We start from the raw sequence: 14766 nt of genomic DNA on the forward strand, positions 1-14766 counted from the left end.
AGTTTTCAAACTTTTTCATTAGGACCACTGATTTATTTCATTTCTCTTCCAGAGCGAGGGTCGGTGCTACTTAACAGTCTTGTGGACTACTTCCTGGAGACCAACTCTTCCCAGGCCATGCACATCCTGTCCTCAGTGCGAGAGCCACACGATAAGGTTTGAAGACAATGTATAATTCTAATGATCTTGCTTATGTTATGCTGCCAATCCTGGTCAGGTGAAAATATACAAAGAGCTTTTTAGCCAATGCATCATGATTCACAAACTGCTTTTATGATGCCAAAGGCTTGACTAGATGTATTTATTGGTAGGAAGAATAACATTTGCATTATTGCATTGTTGTGCTTGGAGAACCAAGGTGCTGCTCTTCAGTGTGAAAAGTCAGTGAATTAATATAGCAGTAAACCAGTGTGCTCTGCTCTGCAAGGATTAAGGTTGTGTAATTCTGACATGTTGTAAACCTGGCAGCCTTTTTGGACTACATAGAAGATTCTGGTTCTACCTAGACTCCCCTGTTAAAAGGATCTGTGCAGAAACATTTGAAGTGGATTTCATGGCTGTCAGCCAGTGGTTTTGAGGTGTGAAGAGCCCTTTAGAGCTTGAGCAAACTGTTTGTTGTTTGTGTCGAAATAATGAGTCAAGTAGAGGTTTCACCTTTCAAGGAACCATTTCTCAGTATTTGCAGATGCAACAGTTACGCATTTGAGTGGAAACTGTTTTATGATGAATACCGCTTCCTCTGTGGAGATTAACATTATCAACATAGTACAAACTAACACATGTTGTCGTGATGAATCTGTGCATTGATCCAAGCAGACAGCCAAGAACTTTCACCTACATGAGCACAAAGCAAGTGCCCTTCATGTACACTGTTGTGATTGTAGTTACAGTTGGTTTATTGTGAGGAGAGTTGTTGAGGCAGTGAGTTGTTTGCACAGTGCGGCCATGGCACTGTTATTAATCTTCAATAAAAATCCTCTTCAGACAACCAACCATGCAGTGGGCTCACACATGGCTGGTTTAGCCATCCGGTTGACACCTTTCCCCCCACAAATAGGCTATTCACCTTTTTAAATGCCATAGAAGTGGAACGATGAACACTGATCTCAGACCCTGATGTTTATTTGAAATCCAGATTTGGATCCTTGAACAATCACTTATGTTTCTTCCCCTCACTGCCCCATTATCTGACGCACGCTGTTATGTGGTCCTTGTACTCCGCTCTGTTGCACAGCAAGCCTACGTCAGAGGGCCTTCGGCTCGCCTGTCTCCTGTTGCTTTGAGAGTGCAAGGGGGAGCGAGTGGGCGTGTGCTCCCATCCGTACCAATCAGGTTGAGTGCGTTTCGGAGCCCACCCAATCAGCATGAATACATCCTCATCTCCGCTGGAGAGGCGATGAAACCGCGGGTTAGCGCTTAGCGCTGCACCTTTACACTTTAGTATCGCTTCTGCTTTGCAGCCCACTCGCCAATGGCCACCCAATGACCCTTTAAATGAGAAATGATCTCATACTCATTAAGGCCAGCACAGGATCTAAAAAGACACAGGGAGACACGAAGATTGTGTCTGGGACAGCGACCCGTGGCAGAAAAAAAAAAAAAACACCCACATGTTTCTTCCAAGGTAAATTTCCACTACATCACTTTTTATGATGTGATCGTGGCACAGCAGCTAACTCTGCAGACAGCATCACCTGCAGCTGAGCTCTAATCATCCAGTATTGCATTGGCTGGCGTCTCCAGTCAGCCTGTCCCTTTGAGGCATGTCTGCCTGACGGTGGGAGCCAGCAATGGCAGACCTTCTTTACAGGGTTGTAATGTGTCATCACTGTATCCCTGAAGGCCTCACAATGTCATCAGGATTCAGTTTACAGTCTTAAGCAGTTTCTGATTGCCATGTTCACAGCTGAGTCACAGGATTATGAGTTAACTTAAATTTTCCATTGTGATCTAATATGGTTCTACTGCAGTACAGACATCTGCTGGTGGCCACAGTTACAGGTGCTTGTTTAGCCTAACCGTCTTTATTTAATCAGGTGGCTGGGTTGGTGTCATGGAATGTTATGACAGTTTGCTCTGGGATTATTACCTCTGCCAAGGATGTCTAAGGAATAAAGGATATTGGCAAGGATGTTTTCATTGTGGTTTATTTGTCTGCTTATCTGTGTCCAGTATTATGCAAAAACTCAAGGTGTGATTTCTGGTGGGAAACTTGGTGGGAATGTGTCACATCACATCAGACAACCCCATTAATTTCAGCAATGGATCTGACCTGCTGAGCGGCTTCACACATTTACTTTCACTAACATTGAACAACACCGCATACAGCACTTTGCCTTTGCACTCTGTGATCTCTGAGTTCAGAATGAAGTTGAGAGGTTGCGTGACCACGAGAAAAGAGAACCCTTGTGTCAATCATGCTATTGAAAGGGTTTCATCAGGGCAGTTTCCTCTCACGGAATGACCTCCTTGATTCAAATCACTGGCTACCCATTGCCACCCGAATCAAATTCATGTCACTAATGCTTGCCAATAGAGGGATTTCTGGTTCTGCACCCATCTACTTTAACTCAATTAGACAGGCTTATGCTCCCTCTTGACCACTGTGTCCCTCCAAGGAACATGGTCTGGCATTGCCATCCCTACACACAAAGCGACATTAGTCCAGACTGATTCCCCAATGGTGGAACAAGCTACCAAATGCTGTCAGAGCAGGGGCGTCCCTCTCTTCTCAAACATTTCTTGAAGACTGATTTCTTCAGAGAGCCTGTCCTCTCCGAACACCTTTAACACCCTAGCATGTCTAATTTGCACCTAAGATGCACTTTTGGGCAATGTCACACATTCCTGAACGCTTTGCACCTTGTCTTATTAAATGCATAGAGTACTTAGTTCTTACTCCGAGGTATTCTGCTATGCTAAATCTGTGTTTGATTGTGATTGTCTCATTGGTATGTTACTTTGGATAATGGTCTCTTTTGAGAGTTTTTTTTATTTGTTTATAGAAGTGTTGTGATAAAGATGATGTCAGGATAACCAGATTTTTTTTTTCACCACATTGCCACACTATTGTTTAATAAGCTGCTATTCACTAATTATTATACTTCAACTAAAAGTTTATAACCTAGGTTAAGGGTACATCTAATTTCATGATATTGGCACATCCTGTTCAGACAACAGCTTGCAAAAATAAAGAATAAATAGAATAGTGATGGAACATTTTGAAATAAATTATGTTTATTTAGTTCTCCAGTTGAACTGGAATTGAAGTGTAATTTAGCTGAGGGTAAGTTAGTTTAGTTAGTTAGGTACTTTATGTAAAAATAAATAATTTTTTGAAAAGAACTGATGAGCATGTCTGTTGCGTGTCTCCATTGCAGCACCTTCTGGATAAGATGAACGAGTGCATGGCCAAGCACTCGTGCAGGTTGCCCACACTCAGCCTGCTGGGGCACGTAGTCAGGAAGCAGCCGTCCTGGATCCACAAGATCGCCCGCTACCCCCTGCTGCTCTCGCTCCTCAAATGCCTCAAGGTATGCTGGGAACGGTGGGACCGACCAGCACCTGCCAGTGTGGTCGTAAACTGCTATTTGGCTGCCCCAGTGCCCCCAACTGAATGAGTCCCTAAGCTTTTGCTCAATCAATATCAGTATGCAGTCTATGTAATTCAACAACAGAAGAGTCGATCACAGTTCTGTGAATGCATTTTTGTCAACAGCATCACGTTGTGCAGTTCTGGGGAAGTGTATTTTGTGTTATGGCAGGAGGATTACTTTGACTAAGGGAAAGAAATTGGACTCAAAAATTGCACTTGACTTTTGAAGGCTGACTGGCTCATTAGTGCTCAAGTCAACTGTCAGAAATCTAATCCGAATATTGTGAAGGCAGTTTGAATGTGCAGACACTGCCAGCAGAGTCCGTGTGACTCACCAGTAGCCCAATTCACTGACAGCAAATTAGAGGCATATAAAATAGCAGTGCGTTGGTACTTTCTAGCGTCTGGCTTTTCAAGTGCTCTTTTGTAATAAATCCTGCACAGGGACACATAATGACTGACAAAAGAGTCTTACATATTTGCCATGACTCATCTAGCAAAATAACAGGGTTGTCTGAAAGAAAGTACGTTAGTATGTAGATGTCACTCTACCACGCAAATGTCAAAAGTTCAGAAGGAGGGATAGTATTTGCATTTTTGTGTTTGCATAGTTATACTGTATATGCATGAAGTCCTATCAGTGTTAACTTAGGTAAAATAAAATGAAGTAAGATCCTTTTGGGTGTAGTTAAAATGATTTAATAATACACTAATTAGTGTTCTGTCTTGACCGTTTCTGTGCGTATGTGTGGGCTCTCCTTCCAGACGGATACCGATGTGGTGGTGCTCATAACTGGAGTCTTGGTGCTCATCACTCTGCTCCCCATGATCCCCCAGGCAGGAAAACAACACCTGTATGAGTTCTTTGACATATTTGGACGATTGGCATCTTGGAATCTCAAGAATCCCGGTAAGCTCGATGTCCAGGCCAAGCTCCCCTTTGGTGGTGGAGATTCCCAGTTATACTACAAGACACAAAATGGAGCAAAGGGCAACTTCAGTTATCTGAAGCTGACCATGGGAGCTACACTAGAAACTGATTGGGCTTGATTCATACGTCTGTGACTACTACTGTACTTCTGAATAGATTTAATTGACATGGTGAGAAAGTAATGTGTTTTTGCATGAGTTAAGCAGAAAATATCTTCCTTGGCAAAGTGCCTGGAAATGGCAAGATGCATGGCATTTAATTTCGATCCTGCGCTAATTGTTGTTAATCCAGGTTGGTCAGATTGACGAGATGATTAATTGTTGGGCCTTCTGACTGAGCTCTGTGCTGCAATTGGTGGGTCTTGGTCTCTCCAAGATGTTTACCGTCTCACCCAAAGCGTGTCCACATGTCCGAAATTGGATTGAGTTAGAGCCAAACACTTCAACGTGATCAAAAATTACTTAATGATGTGCCATGCATGCTTCGGTGGCCTGGCCCAGATCACAAAGCAAACGGAGCCAGAGGCTCCCTTTTGTTATTGATGGAAGAATCAACATTTTTTAATCAGCAGGTTGGCTGCGTGTCAGTGCTTTTAATATTTTCGAATTGGATTATAAGTGCTTTGCCTTGCGTAAGAGGATTTTCTTTGCAAGTAAACAGGGGTGATTATTTTGTGAGGCACTGTTGAACAGACATCCTGTCCTCTTGATGCTATTGTCATGTAGAAAGTGGCTGTCTGCAGAAACATCATGTTGAAGGGTGTTTATCAAGGTTTCAATCTGTGATTGGCTGTTTGAAGAGCCGTAAAAATGATTTGCTATTATGACCCTCTCCACTCTTCTTTCCCCTGTCTTCTCTTTTATTCTCTTTTCATCTTTTTTCTACTCTTCACTTTTCTACTCCTCTCTTCTCTTCTCTTCTCTTCTCTTCTCCCCTTCTCCTTTTATCTTCTTCTCTTCTCTCTGCTCTAGGCCATGTGTCAGAGGTGTACCTTATCCATCTGCATGCAAGCGTGTACTCTTTATTCCATCGGTTGTATGGCATGTACCCCTGCAACTTTGTCTCGTACCTGCGCTCCCACTACAGCATGAAGGAGAACGTGGAGACCTTTGAGGAGGTGGTGAAGGTGAGGACCTCTGACCTGATCAAAAACAAAAAAATCATGCATTTGGTTCGTATGAAGGGGTGTGCTGTATTGGCAAAAAGTATCTATATTTATATAAACCTCCTTGTTCCCCTGTGTCTTATGATCACTACACCTCTACTATGTAATGCTTCTGTCTTTGCTAAAACACACCTGCCATAGATATAGACATAAGAATACTCAATGTCAGCTTGCATAGTATTAAAACTACAATTTAGATTATCATGGATCGTACACCCCTATTCACATTAGGAATGTTCATTTGACAGCAGGCATCCTCAGGAAACCAGAGTGCTCTTGGCCAGTTGAAGTCTTCCTTGTCCTCACTCTGTCCTCGCACATTGTTTAAAGATTTTGTGAATCCTAGAGTACATGACAGACCTTTAGAACTAGAGCATCTCCATGCTAATTCAAATGTGTCTGTCAGTCACTCATTTCCGCTGGATAGCCCCTAGCCATGATTGCTGTCTAACACATCAGGAGGCATGTTCGTTCAGACCCTATTGCAGGCAATTTCACAGGCACTCTTGTCAACCACAGGCTTGTTGAAGTTGGTCTGATTACTCAATGTTCTCACCCCACCCTCAGCAAACAGCTAATCAATGTTTTGCAGCATTTCCACTTGCTTATGACAGCTTTTAGAGGCAAGGTTGCAGTGTTTTACGTGTGTGTGTGGTGCTGTTCACCACACTGTTTCACAAAATGTGAAGAATTGCACTGTATCTGCTGCTGTTGTAAACCAGTGATATCTGTTACGACTTGGATGCATGGCATATGAGCAACCAAAGCACATGCCTTTACAAACATGGTTCTCTGCTCAGCACAACATGCCACCAACCTAGTTTTTTCACCTAGTAACACTGAGGCTCCCCACCAATTCAAACTTTGGACTCAAATAACATGATACTCAAGTAACACATTTGGGATTATGTCAGTAAGGCAGAAGCTACTATTAGCATTGCATCTGTGTCCTGTCCCATTACTTCAACAGCTTGTAAATTTGAGGTCAACCGATTGATCAGGGTTTTTTTGGCATTTTTTAATTAATCAGCATTGGCCAATGTCTGAGCATATTAGGCCATTTAACAGTCAGGCGCATCCGCGGGCAGCCCAGTGTTGTTGTTGTCGTTGCTGTAGAACACGTGAGATGCACACATGTATTAATTAAATTACCATTAGACTCCAGCCAGAACTTTTGGAAGAGTACAACAACGTTGTTCCTGAGAGAAAATGGCTTAAATTCTTATCTTTCAAAGACCTTGTCACTACCCAAAATATTTAATTGGTTAGCAATGCAATGTTTCTGTTCATAGATAAATGAACGAATACAGCCGTCGCTACTTTGGATAGGCTATTTATAGTGAGCCTTCAACCAGCTGTAGCATAGAGGTCTAACCGTCTAACCACAAGTGCAAAAAATCAGCAGCATATATTTAAATATCTATTGTAAATATTGGCCGAATATTTGAATTAGTGCTCAAACACTCATTTGGGATTAGCAGCTTCACTCTACACTATCTACAGAGTAGGTAAATTTTTTGTAGTTGGGATTTTGAGAACTGTTCATACAGACACACTGCTAAGAGCAGCTTTCCCCAGCAGAGAAGTGGGAACCAGAGCCTGGCACAAGGATCAGTACTACTTATTAACACAAACATTTTTTTAAAAGTAGAATGCTTTTGTAGGCTGATCTTTAGCCATTTTTTTTTGGCCATCACTTCATGTCTTTTCTCTGTTCCATAGCCAATGCTGGAACATGTTCGCATACACCCAGAATTAGTGACTGGAACCAAGGACCATGAGCTGGACCCAACAAGGTGAGACAACTAGTCAACTGTGAATAAACTTCCAGAGGGGGAAAAGGCTGAGGGTTTAGCACATGTCAGCACTAACTGCTGACCAGCTCTTTGAGCCAGAAGGAGACCTAAGGCCCTGACTTCATTGACAGGCAATAGGCAAAGCACATTCACTAAAGCTAGCTATTAGTTATTAACTTAAGTTAGCTTTACTTCATGTGTTGATCATTGCTTTGCTCATTACAAGTAGCCCGTCAATGAAACCAGAGCCCATAGTCTTAATTTGGTGTCATTATATACCTAGATATGGTAAAATGTGAAAAGAAACTTTGTGAAATTAAGCCATACTTTATACATCCCTGGCCACAGATGGAAGCGATTTGAGGTCCATGACATCGTTATCGAGTGTGCCAAAGTGTCCCTGGACCCCAAGGAGGCGTCATGTGAGGAGGGCTATGCCACCATGCCCGAGCACTTCAGTGCCCACCTGCAGCTGCGCCCGACAGACTGCACTGCCAGCCCCTACACTGACTTCCAGAGCAGCTACGGTCAGAGGCCAAGTGCTATTAGCTCAGTGCTAACAGTGCCTATGCAGGAATATGCTGCAGTCTTGCATCACACACTGTAATGTTCTCCCGCACATGACGCATACATCAGCTCAAAAGGATTTACTCATAAGGATTTACATTGTTGTTAAACAGATTTTGCATTAGTATAGTGATGATCTGTTCTGTAGTGTATACAGTGCTGTATGTTCAGATCCCTCACCTTTTTTATGTTTAACTCATTTAAATTATTTTCCCCCCAAAATCAATGAACAATGCACAGGGTAGTACATATAGTCATTGCCCCATAAAGATAGAATTTCAGAATTTCTGCACATTTATTAAAAAATATGGTTGATTTGTCTATTGTGTGTATCTATTAAATAGGCTCTATCGACTTTAAGTCTGGTATTGTGCGTAGTCTTGTTTGATCATTTTGTTGTGTGTGCTCATGTCTGTTCCCTGTGTTGTTGTTGCCTGTTCACAGGCAGTTCCTCCTCCACCCAGTTCTCCACCCCTCGCCAGTCGGGCCTCCCGCCCCAATCCCTGCCCCCGCTCTCAGGGACCGTCTGCAGGAGCCCACCCAGCATGCAACGCCAGGTAAGGGCCCGACCTCCAACTCCACCTCGTCCTACGCCCACACCAACCACTGATCTAGATCTCAGCAATAAGCCCCAACAGGCCGTAGGTTTAGAATGGTGGCTAGACTTGCCCACAATGGCCAACCTCTCAGTCTGTCTGAAGAACATCATACCTGGCATGATTGGCAAGAGTTAATAAAAGTCCCTTAAATGTCTCAGGCCAGCCATATAGTGGCTGTAATGTATTTGTGTTGGCTTCTACAACAGTAATGGGTTAATTCCCATCAGAAGCCCTGTGGTGAACTTGGTGATTAAGACTCTGGGATTCTGGACCACAGACTGTTTGACACCAAGTTTTTCCAAATCCAGGCAGAAAACAGAGATCTCATTGATTCTGCAAAGCTGTTGAAACATACCCTACACAGTATCTGCAGATAACTTGCCCCTTTTCCTCCCATCCACCCCCCCCTCTCTCTCTCTCTCGCTTTTCCTTCCTCCCCCCCATTCTGCTCTGTTGCTTTTCTCTCTCTCTTTGACATTTCTTGTGGCAGTAAGCCTGAGTTTAGCAGAAGGACAGAGAGTGAGCTAGTGAGGATGACACTCTTCTCCTTTGTTTCCTCCGTGTACGTCTTGCGTGAAGTGTGTGTGTTTATGTGTTTGTATGTGTTTGTTTCGCGAGGGTGTTTACTCCTGATAAATCAGCTGTGTCAGCTGCTGTTTATAAATCACCCGTCCCTGACCAATCCAATGCACCCAATACCCCCCCCCCCAACACACACACACACACACACACACACAGATCTCCCTCCCCCACCCCCAGGCTTATGAATCGTGTCCTTGTTTTCAGTTTGTGTGTGTGCCTGTGTGTGTGTGTGTCAGGGAGAGAACGTTGAGTCATTGGGGTGGGTGTGCAGCTCTTTTTAAAAAACAGAAAAACATGCCATCCCCGGAGCTGACGCAGCGCTGGTTGCTTTGGCAACAGGCCCTGATTGAACATTCATGTAGAAAGGTTAGTGTTTATGGGCTGCGGTGCCTGTACCGGATCAGGTAATGTCGGTTGTTGTGCAACACTCTCTTATTTTTATGCCGTTCTTTGTGTGCACGATGTTCCTTTTTGGTGCAGCCGTCTCTGTACTCAAGGCCGGCAGGCAGGCAGATCGCATAGATCTGATATTAAAGTTCCCCGAGTTCACTTCTCCCCAGATGTGCTTTTTCTAGGGGCTCTCTGGCTGTTTCCTTTCAGTTGAATGTCATTGTGTTCATTCAAACCTGTCGCACAGGATCAAACCGTATTGACACATTCCACTCCATAGTGTAGCGTTACATGTATGTACATGCATCGGTAATATTATCTCACTGTATGATCTCTAGCTCAACTGGAAGACCAGTGTTTCTACAGCACCCTGGTCACAACAAGAGTTCTCACTTGCATACATACTGATGAGATGTTTATGACAAGAACATTTGTATGAAGGCCTCTGTAAATTGAAGATATGTAAATATGTAATCTTGATAACCCTATTCCTGTGTGTGTGTGTGTGCGTGTGTGTGTGTGTGTGTGTGTGTGTGTGCGTGTGTGCATGCATGTACAGAACTCTAGCTGTGAATATAACTCCACGTATGGCATGAAGGACCCACTCTGGAGCCCCTCCTCCCTGTGTGGCATGGCCACACCCCCTTCCTCGCGCGGCATGTCGCCCAACCCAGAGCTATCCCACAGTGCCTCTCACCTGCCAAGCCGCGTCCAGAACACCTCGGGTACGTGTGCCACTAGGGTGGACTGTTTTTGGTGAGGGGGTGGTGGGTGCTATTTTTAGCCCTAGATATTTCTGTCAACAGAGGTACCAGGGGTCAGTGATGGCTATTATTACCGTGTTTGTTTACAAAAGAAGTACCGTTTCACCAGAGCTGGGAATCTGTTTGTTTGTCTTACTGACACACATCATGCTGTTATTAATCCCCTAAAAACCTCTACTAAAGTTAAAATTGTTTCTTGATGATCGGCGTCATTTATGTAGTATTTATGTCATACATAGCATAGATGATACTTGAGTTATTTTTTTCTATAACCTCTCATCCTGTGTTTTGTTTGTATTTCCTGTTAGCTGGAGGGAAGGGCACCCCGTCCTCCAGCACTCCAGCAGCTTCCTCCCCTCCCCCGTCCTTCTCCGACGACTTCCCACCCCTCACCCTGGCCCAGACGGCCAGCCCCCCATGCAAGGTATGGCCAGAGAGACACTTCATCTGCTCTGAAGGCTCTTTTGGTGTGGCCTAGATGCGCTCTAAACAAGGCTAACCCACTGGCCCAGGAGCGAAAGATAAAGCAAAACCTACATAATTTTACTTTTTAGTAGCCTTAATTTTTGTTGAATAAATCTTGTCCTCAGATTTCTGAGTAGCTTTGTACCCTTATATTAGCACAAATGCACCTGTTTGGGTCACAAATTAGCAAGGTAATGCAAAAACGTTCTAAACAAAAACAGCACCTCCGTTGCCTTGACCACACAGCGTCTATCAAATCTAGTTGCGTATTAAAAGTAAAGGCAAAGTGCTGCATAATTTTGCTTTAAGTGCCGATATATTCGCAATGATTTACATTCTCATAGCTCTCCTGACCATTCAGCTTTGTTCAGGGCAGTAGAATAATCCCTGGCAAATTAAAAGATTACATGCCTACTGTGAAATGGAGGTAATGGTTCAGCACTTAGCAAATATGTTTTACCATATTAGCAGTGCACAGGGCTTTCTAAAAGCAGTTTGTGGTTTTTAATTTATGCCCCGGGAAAATTTGTAGGAGGTCATTTTTGTGGGGTTTCTTACACTGGGGCTCGAAGCATTTGACAAAACAATCAAGTGTTGCTTGACAAGCTGAGAATTCTCGTAATGGTATCTGTAATGCTGCCCTGTAGAGGAACTCCAATACTTCAAACAGTGCGGTAATTAGCAGTTTCTTTATCAGCATTCTCTCTGTGCTGATGGTGCTGCCATTAAAACATGTCTTTCTATGCTATTATTTCCAACTTTTAATTCTGGCACTAATTTGAACTAGGGCTGTCAAAATAACTGATTAATTTCGATTAATTAATTTGAGAAAAAATAACTGATTAAAAAAATTAGTGCAGATTAATCGATTCCGTATGACCTTTGACCTCTGAGCCGTTCTAGTCAGTAAAAATTAGACTGTAAAATGAAGGAGAGAGAAGAAAACGTGCTGCCTAGATCATTGATTGGAACATTTACTTTTAAAAAACGGCTTGTTGAAAATAAAGTCCTTTGCAATGTCTGCAAGTGTTGACATTGAGGGTAGTGTTCATTTATTTTCATTGTGTCCCCTAGGCTATATCTGTGGCCTGAAATGTCTTGTATGTGAAGCACTTTTGAATTTATTTCCTCAGCATATTAGGTCATATCATAGATAATTATGGCCATTATTTGAACAGTGAAAATAATAATAAAATAGTTTTTGAACTTTAATGTCACTAATGCTGATTATTCAATTATTCATTTGAATACTTTCACAGCAAAAATTATTTATGCGATTAATTAAGATTAATTAATCACAGAGTATGTAATTAATTAGATTATTTTTTTTAATTGATTGACAGCCCTAATTTGAACACAATTGTCTTGAGGCTTTGCTGAATTTCTTTTCATTGTCAACCTATAGTAGTAGAGCTGTTGTTTAACAGCTTATTAGCTGGTGAATAGCCCTTGCTATGAAGAAGACTGATGATGGCTGAGCTGTGATTTACACTACATGCCCTAAATTTTTTTTTTTTCCCCGTGAAAGGATGGCAAACCTGGAGAGTCACACAAACACCACTTGGTCAGACAGGATCCCATCAGAGAGCTGGACAAAGGAAGCGCAGAAGTGAACAACCACAGAGGTGAGCAAGGCGTCTATCATATTATCGATTCATTACAAATGTTTTTGTCTGCCATAGAGTCACTACATTTCTCACTTCCATTTAAACTTGCATACTAGTCTGGATGGAATATACTGTATGTCCACCAGACCAAGATGCAAGGGAGGAATTACTCAAGTGGATCTAAAGTGTACTGCATGTATCACAGTTACCTAGTACGTCAGACCATCACCCCTAATGGAACACCTCCTTACCAGTACGGAAGCCAGTTCATTTGTTTAGATTGAACCCCAAAATACTAATTCTTTCAAGTGAAGTATGCTGACATAAGGCACTTAGTTGTATTGCTGGGGGGGGGGGGGAACTAAAAATTGAATGTAGACTCCCTTTTGAAGGGCTGTAATATCAGTGTAATATAACAAATGTAATTTTGTCAGTTTTAATGGAAAATGAACCTAATTGGAACTAAAGGTTTCCTCTCACCTGCCCCTGTGGTAGATGAAGCAGGTAAGGGCTCGTCCATGACCCTGACGGAGCTGTCTGTCTACATGAAAGAACAGGAGCAGCTACGCACGGAGAAGGAGCGAGAGGAAGGTGAGGCCCAAACAGACACACTCTGCCCATCTCTCATCTTAAAATACTAATATGAAATGTCTCTCTTTCACCTAAAATCGGATCCCTTTTGTCCGGTCACACTGTGACTCTTTTGCTCTCGCCACTTCCGCCTGTTAACTTATTTAACTGTCCTCTTTTCTCTTCATTTCCTTTGTTTTCCCCCTGGTTTAACTCCTTTTTTTATTCCTCTTTACTTCTATCCATCCCTTGCTGCTTTGTTATGTCTTTTCATCTTCCCATCTTTCTGACTGCTGTTCCTCTTCCTCTCTCTTTCTCTAGCTGCCATCAATGAGGAGCTGCTGAAGCTGACGGAGGACAAGCAGGAGTCCTCGGCCCTCCGTGGCTTTGACTCGCCCTTCGTCCGCACCACAGAGACACTGACCAACGCCGTGGACGAGAAACCCGGCTCCGGCCCGACCTCCTCCTCCTCCTCTTCCCGCGACGGCCCCCTCCACCCTCTCCACCCGCTGCACCTTCACAATGCCACCTCCACGCCCACGCCCTCCCAGGAGAAGTCTGGCGGCGGCGGCAGTGGCAGATCCAGCCGGGCGGGAGGCAGCCGCGGCCCCCCCTCCCAGGACGGGTCCCTTCCTTGGGCCTTCCAGCCCGTCTTCACCCCCATCGAGGCTGGCGGCGGCGGCGGAGGAGTTGGAGGAGGCGACCACCACGTGGTCCAGCGCAGCCCGTGCACCTCCACCACCACCGAGGAGGACGCCCTCAAGCTCGGCTTGCTCTCCCCCAGCCCCTGCCGCCCCGCGGCCACGCTGCCCTACGAGGCTCTCTTCGACCTGGCGCTCCCGCGTGCTGCCTCGCTCTTCGTCGCGAGGAAGACGCTGGAGGCCACTCAGAGGGCCTCCGTGGAGAGGAGAGGGCAGAAAGGAGGAGGAGGAGGAGGAGGAGGAGGAGGCAGCATTCTAGGGTTTGGGTTTGGGTTTGGGTTGGGGGAGGAAGAGGAGTCCGAGTTGGGAAAGCTGGTGCTGACAGACGGGGAGGCGGACGGAGAGTTGGGGCTGGGCGAGGGGGAGGGCGAGGGGGAGCTGACCACAGCCACGGCCTCCCCCCTGGAGGTGCTGGATCGCCTCGTGCAGCAGGGGAACGACGTCCACGACAAGGTGCTAAAGAGGTGAGCTGCACGGAAGAGACGGGAGTGCCAGAGTATATATGACAGTGATCTGAATTCTCTTGTCTCTAGTACTTCTCTGCTTCTTTGCTCCTTTCCGTTCCTGTTAGCTGGCTTGTCCCCCTGTGTTTCTTGGTTGAGGCTCAGAGTGGTGTCCAGCTATGGTGGAGTTCAGGAGGATATCATTGTACACCCTCCCACATCTTTGATATTACAGTGTGAAATGGCTGCCATTAGAGCTAGTGTAAGATATCACAAATGCATTAACACACTGACCCGAAGATTGATGGGCCTTTCCTAAAACAGGGCGGTGACACTGGATCTGTGAAGGAGCATACCGCAAGCTCTAGTGAGATTAAAATGTCACATGAAGCTCACACTGGCCCCAGAAACACACAGACGCACTACCACATGCATTTTAAATCTGCATGCTTTCACAAACACTTACACAATCTCTTCAGCATCAGCTCACCAAAACAAAGTTTACCAGATGCATGCCCTACTTCTCCCTGTGATATTTGAAAGGGCAGTGTGTGTGTGTGTGTGTGTGTGTGTGTGTGTGTGTGTGTGTGT

At 44.4% G+C, this 14766-nt stretch overlaps 1 protein-coding gene across 6 annotated transcripts in view; it reads left to right on the forward strand.

Moving 5' to 3' along the window:
* Positions 1-14766, forward strand: part of tsc1b (TSC complex subunit 1b) — a 35215-nt gene that overhangs the window by 6883 nt on the left and 13566 nt on the right. For all 6 annotated transcript variants that reach the window (XM_076284647.1, XM_076284646.1, XM_076284643.1 and 3 more), the window contains 12 exons: positions 53-156; positions 3381-3533; positions 4361-4505; positions 5498-5652; positions 7414-7487; positions 7836-8014; positions 8499-8611; positions 10185-10350; positions 10698-10813; positions 12383-12479; positions 12957-13052; positions 13353-14196. In XM_076284647.1, the coding sequence (XP_076140762.1) occupies positions 53-156; positions 3381-3533; positions 4361-4505; positions 5498-5652; positions 7414-7487; positions 7836-8014; positions 8499-8611; positions 10185-10350; positions 10698-10813; positions 12383-12479; positions 12957-13052; positions 13353-14196 (2242 nt within the window). The remainder of the gene's footprint in view (positions 1-52; positions 157-3380; positions 3534-4360; positions 4506-5497; positions 5653-7413; positions 7488-7835; positions 8015-8498; positions 8612-10184; positions 10351-10697; positions 10814-12382; positions 12480-12956; positions 13053-13352; positions 14197-14766) is intronic.

The sequence above is a fragment of the Alosa pseudoharengus genome, unplaced genomic scaffold (genome assembly GCF_046254945.1).
Source record: "Alosa pseudoharengus isolate Yale_2024_CS ecotype anadromous, Long Island Sound unplaced genomic scaffold, YU_APseudo_1.1 YU_APseudo_1.1_scf_14, whole genome shotgun sequence".
NCBI lineage: Eukaryota > Metazoa > Chordata > Actinopteri > Clupeiformes > Clupeidae > Alosa > Alosa pseudoharengus.